Source organism: Lottia gigantea, assembly GCF_000327385.1.
Source record: "Lottia gigantea unplaced genomic scaffold LOTGIsca_75, whole genome shotgun sequence".
Classification (NCBI taxonomy): domain Eukaryota; kingdom Metazoa; phylum Mollusca; class Gastropoda; family Lottiidae; genus Lottia; species Lottia gigantea.
In genome coordinates this window covers 354,258-367,191 of record NW_008710508.1, presented here as the reverse complement: position 1 = coordinate 367,191, position 12,934 = coordinate 354,258, and the positions used below count along the sequence as shown (strand labels likewise).

The following is a 12,934-nucleotide window of genomic DNA, read 5'->3' as shown; positions in this document are numbered from 1 at the left end:
TTGCACCTTTACCAGAAAATGTTTTCCGAGAAGGTCTTGGATTTATATAAAGTAAAAAGCACAATGGTTACATTTTCCTCGGATTTTTATGATATTTAAAACCCTTACCCTCGTAAAACCTCTCGGGATGCGGGATTTTAATTAACGTATCTGAAAAACACTATGTCGTGGTTTATCCTATACTGATAAACTTCTGTGTTGAATCTGTTACAGGGGAATGTTTATCAGCACCTGATAAAATACCAGCAGAGAAAATTTTAATCAAGAAGTTATTAGCTCGATATCATTCACAGGGTAAAACTGGTCGACCAATAGTTAATTTTAAAGATAGTTTAACAGTCAATTTTAGCCTGTCTTTAATACAAGTATTGGATGTAGATGAACAAAATCAAGTTTTAAAAACCAATATATGGTACCATTACGTAAGTATTTTTTTTTACAGCATATAAATTTAATTGCAAACCTTTTTTGCAATTTGTTATTCTTTGCACTCTGTATATTTTATTACGTTGAATCTATCGTGTGTCTTGCAGTGTCTTAGTCGTATATCAATGCTGTCCAAATTAACTTTTTAATCTTGCTCTCTCCTAAAATGCTTTTTTTTTTATCACAACTTGACGAATTCTTACTAAATAATCTTCGCACGTATTTCTAACCTGTCGCATCCAATTACGTTATTGCACAAGACAAACTTATTGAAAATAGTATGGAAATTGTCATGAAAAATTGTTATATGATTCTCATTCAAAACTGTTAAGATACTTTTGTATTCCCGTTTCTCACCAGAATGATAAAAAGGAACAAGCGCACTATAATGTCGCGATAGGAAAAGTTTTTTTCTTGAAACATTTTCGGTAAAAGTATTTGGATGTTGCTTTTGTCATTTCCTTAACAGTAATCAGGTCAGTGCTTCAGTAATTGTTATTGCAAGCGTCATTTCCGGAACAACAATGATTTAAGAAGAAAAGAAAATCTATTAAGGTGTCATACCCTAATCGATTTTATAGATTGTATTTGAGAGACAATTTGAGATTTATATTGTAATATTTATTTACTTAATGAACACAGTGTTCAGTGAATAACGATTAGTTAAAGCAGTACTCTAAACAAATTTAATGGAGTATTTTCACTGCTAATTGCTCTTTTTAATCGATTTATATTCTATTTCTAAATCGCCATATTTCCTCTCTCCAGTAGCCTACTGTCTAGAATTTATAAAAGTTCATCAGAGCCAATCATAAATGTCTATTAATGGAATAATGAGAGCATTATGTTTACACTGTTGTAATATTGTCCATAAGATTTTCTATTCTCACTCAATCCGATTATTTACCACATCAATGTCTTGTTGACAATTGATTGTAGAATCAGAATATCAATCTTACAACAAAATTTTGATGAAATTATCTGAAGAAAAAATTCATTGAAAAACAAATGGGAGACCATCAGTTTATTTTAAGAAATATCGTTCATGCTTACTCTTTGAGGATTTAAATGTTTGTACCATTACATCAGCTTACTATGCCTGTTTTTCAATGCTAGTCGATCGAGTACAAGACAAACTGTTTCTGTTAAAAATATAAAGACAGTTTGATATCGAAACGGAACATGGCAAATGGCGCCGATATTCTAAGATTCACAGAAATAAGGTCATTTTCAATTTGTCTCATGTTAAACATACCAAAGGTCTAGGGCTTATGAAATTGCTAAAGCAATCAGTAAATGAGATTGGCTTTTATTGACAGACTTGAGCATACTGAACTGCGATATTGGATTTCTTTGTCTAGATGTTACGGACAGTGTATGGTCAGCGAATTGACCACTAACAATGAGAAAGGTCTGGACAAGAAGTCATCCCGAATTTCTAATGATATTGACTGTTGATGTTTCTGGTGAACATTGAACAGAAGTAAATGTGATATTTTGATTGGAAGTGGTCATGTTATTGACAGCTAGTAATAAGTATCTATTGTGAATACGGACATTGTATCTGATGTTTGTAATCATAACAGAACACAGATGACCTGGAGGAATAAACACCATGCCGTATCATTTAGATATATCAATAGCTGTGTGATGAGATGTCAATTTTTAGAGAAAGTCTACCAATTCCCAAGAAGTTTTCCAATCGAAATTATTGTCTGATCTCTCGATCCTTCTCATTTAACACTGTGACAAGTTCAAATATGAGCTTCCCGTTCCCTTTGACTTATTGACTGTTGAAGATTCCACAAAATATGTGTGGATTGTTCAGGCGCGAATATAGAGAACAATTATTATTTGTTGTGATTTTTTGTCCATTTCAATCTTACAAAGTTTTTTTTCATATCTCTGCCCCATTCTAATGACGATTTTTATTTAACCAATTAAAGCGTGTCATGTATAGAGCCCGTTTCATGATAACATAAAGTTATTTGCACCGTCAGAGACCGTTGTGCCGTGCCGGACAGATAGTTTTCGGGGTTGTTTGATGTTCTGACACTTCTGCCGGGATTTAATGTCTTGAATAATGGTCAGATACTTTGCATTTGTTAACTAATTATTGTGTGTCTTTTTGTAGGTATGGAAAGATATACTACTAACGTGGAACCCTAAGGAACATGATAATATAACCAGCATCAGGGTACCCGCTGATTACATTTGGTTACCAGATATTCTGTTATATAATTTGTAAGTATATTAATTCGAAGGTAATGTCATGTATAGACCTGTAGTTTGTGTTGGCCATCAAACCAAAATCTGGAAACACGTAATCTAAAAGTAAAGAATAATTACATTCCTTTCTGTTACTATTTTTTCCGGATGTTTATAAAGTGATAAAGTCGACTTAGTGAAGCTTGTGCCATATTTTAATTATGACTGAATTTAGATTGAACATTCATTATGTTTAAAATTACAGTAATGGTGTTTCTAATGACATATTAGTTAGAAATGTTATAGATGGATCGAACGGCAAACAATTACTGACTATAGCATCATTATTATTGTTATTTATTAATGATTCATACTTATCAGCTATAATATATATTATTATACTATAGTGAATGTGAAATTGTATAATTATGCAAGCAATTGACCTATTTTAGGACTATTTTATTCCCATATATTTACATGAAGATCTACGAATCTATAATATTTATGTTGTCGTTCGGATTCCTTTCAGTTTGGCTACCAGGATGTTTCTGCATTCTCCATCCATTCTTACACATGTTAAGCATGTTTTCTAAGCATAATCAGTAGTAACATGCTGACGGAATACTCAGCAGCAAGAAGCATACAGTTTCAAAATATATATTGAAAATCCACAGGAAACATATTTATTGCGTTTATCTCAAAACGATATACATGTGCTACATTATCTTAAATTTGCAGCACATTCAGCTTTATAAAGTATTAGATGTTAATAACTTTGTGTGATCCAGTTGGACGCATCAACCGAAATCTAATTGCAGATGTAGATTCAACATTCCTAAATCCACCTATATGGTTGTATATTTCAGTGCTGATGATAGATTAAAAGAACAAAGAGAAGCTCTAGTTGTTGTTCAACATACTGGTAATTTATTGTGGATGCCACAAGCCATTTTAAACAGTTCATGTTCATTTGATACCCTATATTTCCCTTTTGATGAACAAACATGTTATCTAAAATTTGGATCATGGACTTACAGTGGCGATCAGTTAAATGTGGAATTTTTACTCGGCCAAGATAAAATGGATTTACATGAATATATGAAAAGTAATGAATGGGATTTGATTGATAATTCAGGAAAACGAAATGTAAAATATTACTCCTGCTGTCCTGAGCCTTACATAGATTTAACTTTCAAACTCAGTTTTAGACGTCGAGTGGCATTTTATACTTTTATATTAATCTTACCATGTGGTCTCTTATCCTTATTGACTTTAGTGATATTTTGGGTTCCCCCCGAGTCGCCAGCCAAGCTGCAATTAGGTTAGTAACCTTAGTACTTTTTATTATCCATTGGCCTAAGTAATTTTATAGATTCTAGATAAATTTCCTACCATAACAAATACCAGTGCCCTCTGTGAAATGTTAATTACATTCACTCACTGTTAAATCTTGAGTTTTAGTGCTGATAGAAAAGACTGGTTTACTAAAAATAGAGAAAGCTTCTTGGTTTCTATCTCTTTGGTGACATTGTTCTGCTGTTCGCCGCCCAGAGTCTTATTTGAAGGTTACCTATTTAGCATTACAAGCATATTTTTTGGGAGAAGGTTTCCTCCAGATAAACGCATATACTTATAATTTTTTTCAGGAATGAATATATTTCTTGCCTTTTTCGTCCTGTTATTATTATTAGCTGATTATACTCCGAGAGCAGCTACTACCATTCCGTTGATAGGTAAGATCATTTATCTGAACATAAACCTGAAAACACAATAACAGTTAAATTTACTCATGTGACGTTTATAGGAAAAGATATATGAGGATTGTGTGTTTGCCAATTGTATTTCTAAAAGATCATTTATTCTGAAAGAAATAGGTTTTAAATTTCCGTAACTTCGGGCTTCGTACTAAACCGATAAAGAGATTTTGTGATTTGACGGCAACCCAGATAGAGACTGTAATTAAATATATTTATATTGCCTGAATGTGTATTTTTCTTAGAAAAAGAGTAACGTTGTGATATTATTTATAATGAAGATGCAAGGTTCAAGTTAAAATTGAATAATAACAGTATGAACTGTTGTCTGGAAATATGGTATAACAAGTATAATACTTATAATCATGCTCTGTTTTCATCATTTATCTTTTAAACATGATTATATTTACAGTTATCATTGTAATAATCACAACAAAACATAACATCTTTCTTAAGGATCAATATGTATGTCTGCTGAATTAAACCAGTTATTTCAACAATATTTCTTACTTATTTTGTCATTTCATTGTAATGTGATAAAATTTTACCCAGTATTAATAAGTGAGTTTGTCTTTTGGAATATTCAATAATCCTCAAAGATAGAGTTAATGTTTAAAATGAATTGAGTGTCAAGATAAAATCTTGTAAATTTGATTAGAAATGTACAAAATAGAAAACTGCCTAGTTCAAATGTGACATGATCACATGCCATATTCATTATATACTTTAGTAACTTTATTAATATCAATATTCTATTATCGATTATCGTCAATTTTCAATTTTCAATGGAATTTGATAATTGTGTTCTACAGCAAACTTAATGGAACGGTGCATAATTATTGTCTTTCAATATTGACATAATATTATATCGTTTTGTTAGTAAAATTACTCGAACATTTTTCTAAACAATTTGAACAATTCAGATCATAGTACAGGCAAAAATAACCAATGACATTATGCAGTGTGACATACATCAGTATGAAATCAGACAGAACTTTTATTGCATGCATTAACATACTTTGTCTGACATTGAAAATGCCTTAAATAAATATATGGTCATAAAGAAGAGTACTTCGAGCTTGGTGAGCTCTTAGTTTGTTTAGAACATTATCTAACAATCAATCTGTATGCAAACTGGTCTTCCATTACCAATAACGTATGCTAGCGAATTCTCAGGACTTAATTATCTTGTAGGTACTCAGAGATGATATTTAATAAAGCATGGTTGTAATCAGAAGGATGATAGAAGAGCGATTGTTGTATATAATCTAATTATCAGTTTATTATATTACAGGATCATATTTCTGTCTGAGTATGGTAATGATAACAATGTCAACTGTTCTTGCCTGTATAATAGCCAATATGTTTTTCCGTGGTGTACGGGTCAATAGAGCTCCACAATGGCTGAGATCGGTAAGTCTGCTAGTCTTCTCGTACTCTTGTAATTAGACACGCTACAAGTGTCTCAATTGGTGGATCAGAATTCTAATCAGTTAGCAATGAAGAATGAACGAAGTCAACTTTCAAGTAATGGCTCCAATAAGCGTCATTAAGTGTAATGAATTTATTTCCTGAACCGGAAGTTGATAATATTATTAAAGAGAGTAGATCAAGCTGATCAATTCATGTTTCTGGATACCGAGAAAATTATGTTTCTTGAAGTTTTCACAATGTACTGGTCTAACATTATTTTTGACATTTGAGAGCTATGGAAATAAACATGGTTATTTTCTCAACATGGGCGAAAGGTATAAGTTTTATTGAAATTATTGAAATGTTTTGGTAGCATCTTTAAGCTGTATTATGTTCGTCCTATTACAAAGATTATTTCTAATATTCTTTTCTGTGCATCTGTTTCCAGTGTGTATTTGATGGTATTGCGAGAGCCATGTGTCTTGGTGATATGATTAATGAGGTTCAGAGAGAATACAATTCTCATAGGAAGGTGTGGAAATCTTATGTCACAACAGAACCTGACGACGAAGACTCCGAGATGGCCTGTGCCAGAGTTCGCCTTTTAGAGACTGGAATCGAATCTCATACTACAATAACAGATATAGGTCTGGATGACAGTAGTTGTGAACCGTCGCCCAGACGTCGAACGCCTTGTCGAATTCCAGCCAATCCTGTATCTACGGAAGTGAGTGCAATTAAAGAGATAATGAGCAGATTTGATGAAAGATCTAATAATGCTGATATTAAAAAGAGAAATACGGAAGAATGGAGAATAATAGCGTGTGTTGTTGACCGAATATTCTTTGCCTTTTATGTGTTGATCAACATTATTGGTATTGCGGTCATTTTGGTAAAAGGCAACGTGGCGTATTAGCCATTCAGTTCTTTTGACTCACTACCTGTCTTACTTCCGTCTTTCAACGCGCTGTTCTCCCCTTGTCAGTAATCATTACTGTACACATAAAGCACAGTGCTCTAGTTAGATGTGAATACATGTATGCCATGCCTAAAACATACGTTGCAAATCATCTGTTTATTGGAAACATAACCACATTAATCACCGAGTCTCTGTATCCACCATTATAAGACTTGTAGGACAGCAATGTCCCTTACCTTTTTTTGTATGACTCGAGAGAAAGATCTATCGAATCGATTTTAAAGGCAATATACAAATTTACAAAGAATTCCAGTTCATTCTCGTCATCTTAATGTGTGAATGGGAAGACGAGCTTTTAAGTCGAAAACCGACGAATTGTTTAAAATCATTGTAATATGCACAGCATTTGTAGAAACACGTTGTACTGAGATGGATTGGTTTTTATTATTTTTTCGGTGTCGAGACAACAATTTAGATTTTATTGAAATTCCTATGAAACGGTCCCATGTTTGCCATGTCTAGACTAATGTATATTGAATGCATTGAAATAAATAATGATTATATTTTCAGTTATTGTTATCAACTTCAAAATAAACCGAGGCCCCATGTACTACAGGCTGTGCACGTTAAAGATCCCTCGACAGTTGGAAATCGAAAAAGAGCAGGCCAATGCCGCTGTCCTGGCAAAATTTCCCTCACCGCACCCTGCATGGCGTTGCCCGTCTTCATTAGCCCACATGGTGCAGTAAAGTAGGACGTAAAACTCTATTCATTTCATTTCATTTCAAAATGAGGTACTGCTCTTAAAAAAATTACCTCCGAAAGAGCCAATCAACAACTTATAACGGAACCCGGATCCTTTAAATTAGATGCGACATTCCAAAAATGTGCACGCCATGGTTATAAACTAACATGATGAATTGATGAGTCAAGGAACTTAAATTATGTGAATCTTTATTTGCATTAGTGATATGTGTTGTCATACAAAATCTAATATTGTTAAATGTCACGGCATAAGACATAACAGTTAACACTGAATAAATCTGGACCAAATATAGGAACTTGCCATCGAATTGCAAAGCTTGCTGATTTTAGGCACACGATAATGGTAAACAACAAATATGCATTATGTAAGAAATCTTACATGACACACGATTCCATTTTCTCATTTTGTCAATCGCATCACTTCACAAAGATTATTTATATCAACAGGAAGTATAAGCGACACCTATGCAATCAAACCTGTGCTGCCGACATAAAAGGCGAATTGGCAATAAGTTGTTTGATAAGATTATTTGTTTGATAAGAAATATTGTTCATACTCGAATATAATATTGAAAAACTAAGTGTACGTCACATGTTAGTGAAAAACGCCAATTCTTTGAATATTATAAAATATAAACACACATTGCGTAACGATTGCTTATTTGGTGAAATGTACCTTGATTTATGAATCAAACTTTTAAAATTCCACAATGTACTTATAACTTGACTAATATAAAAATATTATCTATCAGGTGATTAAGTAATGTTTGACAGAGGTTGTTACTTTCAACAGTTTGGGAATATATAATGGAATATATATTATACACTTCTAACTGAAAGGCCTAATGTACATATATATCAATCATATACAATAATCAGATATTACTACTACAAAAACAAAATAGTAAGATTGTCGATGTAAATTTCGATACTGTTATACCCTGATTTAAAGTGTATTCAGATATTCTATCGATTCTATCGATGTAAATATTATAATGTTTTGCCCCGAAATACACAAATTATGGTAATCAGGGAAGCATAATTGCTAGAAAATAACAGAACTATAAACTTCTTATAGTGTCTTAGTTAACAGCTAAACTGCATTTTGAAGTACTGGCAAGTCTAATGACACACAAAATACACAAAATCCCTCATAAATACAAACCAAAGCAAACCTGTGTAATAAATTAAAACAAATATCTTCTTAACTGCATCATGGTCGTTAAAATAGAATTAATGACTGAAAATGTGTATCTGTATATGATATCTGTAAAAATGAACAATCGAAACAAATAGCCAATGATTGAAAGCCACACATACAGACATGATGTAGAAGATGATCTCAAAATTTTGCCACAAATAAAACAATTAATCCTACAATATTAATGAAAAGATAAATGATAAAGAATAACCTGTCAATTATACAGGCTAATACCCGCCATTCTAACACATATTTATCTTTTTCAACCCTTTTTACTCTTCTTTCATCGTCTTTCTGTAAAATATCTCGTATTTCTCTCACTTCATCATAAAGTCCTGAATTTCTACCTAAAATATTGATCCTGTTCAAATCACTGACTACTGTGTCCCGTCCCCCCTCAGTAGTTTCAGATGGAATCTTGTGTTCCGTACTGTTTTCCAGTAGACGGACCTTCGCACACTTTGTATCTGTGTCATTATTTCGTCCATTCTGTTGAGTTATGACACATGTGTTCCAATTTTTCTTTGAAGGGGATGTTGTATCTATTTCAACTATTTTTTCTCTTAAACATAAAACTCTAGCAACGCCATTAACCAAACACTACAAGAGAATAAAAAAATAATTTGATTTTACAGGGATCAATCCCGGCATATGTCGAGATGGTTCCTTCATATGTTTCAAACCGATTTCCCCTATCGGTGATGCAGGTTGACATGAACAAAAACCTCTAGTTTTGGAATCGGGTAATGAACCGAGGCCTCGTACGCTAAAAACTGTGTACTTTAAAGATATCTCGACTGTTGGAAAGTAGGCTAATGTCACTCTTGTTGAACAATACATGGCGCTGTCCGTCTTCGTCAGCACAACCCAGTTCAGTTAGGCGCAGAAAAGTAGTCTGTAAAATTATATTCATTTCATTTAACAAAGCAGTATTGTTCATGGATTTTCCGACCATTGACACCCAAATCTAAAGTATACTCAGTATCCGTAGAAGAATGTAAAGTTGTCAAACTCAATGAATCATTTTGTATGGAAGCGAAAAGTCTTTACTCATACTTACGGAACGGAACCACCTTGGAGCCCTGTTGACCCGTACTCCCCGAAAATACATATTGGCAACAATACATGCTAAAACAGTTGACATCGTAATCATCACCATACTTAAACAGAAATATGCACCTAAAAGGAAAATAATCTCATATCTTATTGGAGTTACTTCCCATTATTCCAAAGATTCTTGTATGCAAAATAAAAGTCGGTCGTAACGAAGCACAAAAGAAACCATTAGCTTTCTACATATGGAGAAATTATCTTGTGAATTTCTAGACACTTTCACGTGCCAGTCTTCATATCAGACAATTGAAAAACAGAAATTTATAATCTTACCAATTAGAGGTATAGAAGCAGCTGCTCTTGGAGTAAAGTCAGCTAAAACCAATAACAAGAAGAAAAACGCAACAAAGACACTCATACCTGAAATGTGATATAAGGTCATCAAATTAGGCAATTTTCAAGCACATCTAAACACTTTTACGCTCTTCACCTCCACAAGTTGCAATTTTATCAGATCTTAAGACTTAAGACAATAGATAGTTCTTTTTTCACCTCAAAATACTACCTTTAACACTTTCCAGAAGTAATATTTAAATAAGGGTTTTCTACAATAAAGCATACGAATAATATCACTTTGCTACACTTTGCATATGAAATGAAAGACACAATATATGAACCATGTTTACTATACCTAGCTGTAATTTAGCAGGAGATTCTGGTGGTACCCAAAATATAACCAATGTTAATAAACTGAGCAGAGCACATGGTAGAACCAGTATAAATGTATAGAAAGCCACCTTTCGTCGTAATTCTAAATTAAATGTCAAATCGACATAAGGCTCGGGGCAGCAACTATAATATAACACATTCCGCGCCGCTGTATTTTTTGTCACATCCCATTCATTATTTTTCACGAAATCACTCATGTCCATTGAGTCTTGCAGAACAAAATCTATATTTAGTTTATTTCCATTAGACGTCCATGATCCAAACTTCATCAAACACGATTGCTCATCAAAGGGAAAATAAAGCGTATCAAAAGAACAGGAACTTTTTAAAATAGCTTGTGGCATCCACAATATAGTTCCATTGTAATCAACTACAACCAATGCATCACGCTGTTCTCTAAGACGGTCATCGGCACTGAAATAGAAATATTGAATGAAGTACTTTCACATCTATAGCCTTTCTATTACTTTTTGATAGCCAAAACTGGAGATGCTATAAATTAAAAATAATGCTAAATCCTTCAAATCCAAGTTTAAGTCCAAGTTATTGAAATGGAAATCCGAGTAAATAAACGTTGTAGCGAGTGTCAAACTTGACCCAAAGTTCTGTAAGGAGAGTCTAGCTATATTTTTTAATGTCACATTCAATTTTAAAGTTTTGTTAAGATAATAAAAGGATAGATAAAGTATTTCTTATTTTGTTGTGACTACCAACTACTATTAAGGTCATGATATGTAAATTAGTCTGTAAGAAAAATCGGATCAAGAACATGGTCGGTTATTAATTCTAGAATATCGTGACTCTCTCACGACTTATACAAAGTTCCATCTATTTCAATTTCCTTGTTAAAATAGTTATCTTAAAATTAACCAAATTAAACAAATGCATACTCATTTTGATCAGATTATCTTACAATTTTCGAATAAACAAATGTACTTTTAACCCAATTATACCACACACTGATATTGTTATACTGTTATTTTATATTAACAATAAATAGTTAACAAAATAAGTTCAACAATGATTTATATCAGAGTGATTTGCTTAACTTAGAATATGACAAACGGTATCTGAGTCATACCCATGAATGAATTCAACCAACTACTAACTATGGTTTGACAGTGTATATAACTTCATTTTGGCAACCCATTTAGACAAAAGTCTTATTTTCAGTTAGTCCCACTAAACTACAAATAAAACATAAAACATGTATAACATGGATGGGGAAAGAAATACTTTGTTTCCCACGAAACTACAAATTATTGTCAGTAAAAACAAACTTCCCCAGTTCTTGTTAAAATGTATATAAAGAAGGATTATGTTTTACAGTATATATTTATAGGTTTTACCGACAACTGGTCATTTTGTTCCCAATATATGACTGCCATATCCCAGTTTTACAACATAATTTTCGAATTCATGTGGTCGTGTATTTGAAAGATATAAGTTGAATAATTCCATTCTTTACTTAAGTGATAAATAACCGGTTATTCCCACGAAAGGAGTAAATCAAGACGTATTCGAATGGTTTTATTCTTCTTTGTGACAATAACAGTAACTAACAACGTAATCAGTGCAATTCAAATTGAACAGATTCTTGATTGCTTCAAAATTAAAATCGATTTGAACATGCAACTTTTCTAAAGCGTTCATTCATTCAATTTATAGCGAAATGTTGAGATAAATAACCTTTAATACTTGACTGATACAGTTTTATAGAGCTCCTCGATGTGAAATATATTTTATGGGTATTTAACGGTACCTTGGTGTATTTTAATTTAGGACATGGGATAACTAATAACAAATGTCTTAAATTCTACCAGCCCTAAGCAGTTTTTCTCTTTAAACATCCATTGATATTCACACAGTGTATCATTTTATTGACAGGCTGCAGATTAAAGATATGTTACCATTCAATGATAAGATTTATATGTTTCATGCTTACAAAACTATGAGAAAGGTAACAAATTAAATCCAAAGATTTGATACAGATCTGTTACGAATAAGTTCACTTGAATCAAAAACATATCAAGATTTTTCTAGAAATGATAAATCAATGAGGAAAATCAAACCAAGATTTATTTTCTATGAGTATTTGAATCAACAGAAACACAGTCTACTCAATTGTTAAAGAAGAAATCATAAGTACTCTGTAATCGTAAAATTGTATTTTACAAATCACTTCAAGCAAAGTGTATTGGTTCAATATATAACGCATTTTCTCTTCTATGCTAAATTACTGATTGCTGCAGTTTAATCTGAACTGATGGACGTATTTGGCACCTCAAGACTTCATGTTAGAAACTAATGGCATAAGCAAATATTGAACACAGCAGTATGTACATTCCAAGCTACTTACAAATTATATAGTAATATATCTGGTAACCATATCCTATTTGAAGGAACTCTTACTGTATGAATTCCATCATGTTTCTTGGGATCCCATCTTAATAATATATCAGTCCA

General features: G+C 32.5%; 2 protein-coding genes across 2 annotated transcripts; one reads left to right on the top strand and one right to left on the bottom strand.

The window, feature by feature from the left end:
- Positions 1–248: 248 nt before the first annotated feature.
- LOTGIDRAFT_131697 (hypothetical protein) lies at positions 249–6,717 on the top strand (the record flags this gene model as incomplete). The annotated part of the gene is made up of 7 exons (XM_009066294.1): positions 249–422; positions 2,561–2,670; positions 3,501–3,955; positions 4,281–4,367; positions 5,683–5,801; positions 6,250–6,388; positions 6,509–6,717. Coding segments are annotated over 7 exons (1,293 nt in total), but the record flags the coding sequence as incomplete, so codon positions are not given.
- A 2,110-nt stretch (positions 6,718–8,827) lies between these two features.
- On the bottom strand, positions 8,828–12,934 carry LOTGIDRAFT_131695 (hypothetical protein; the record flags this gene model as incomplete). The annotated part of the gene is made up of 6 exons (XM_009066293.1): positions 8,828–9,006; positions 9,118–9,286; positions 9,747–9,865; positions 10,073–10,159; positions 10,431–10,882; positions 12,828–12,934. Coding segments are annotated over 6 exons (1,113 nt in total), but the record flags the coding sequence as incomplete, so codon positions are not given.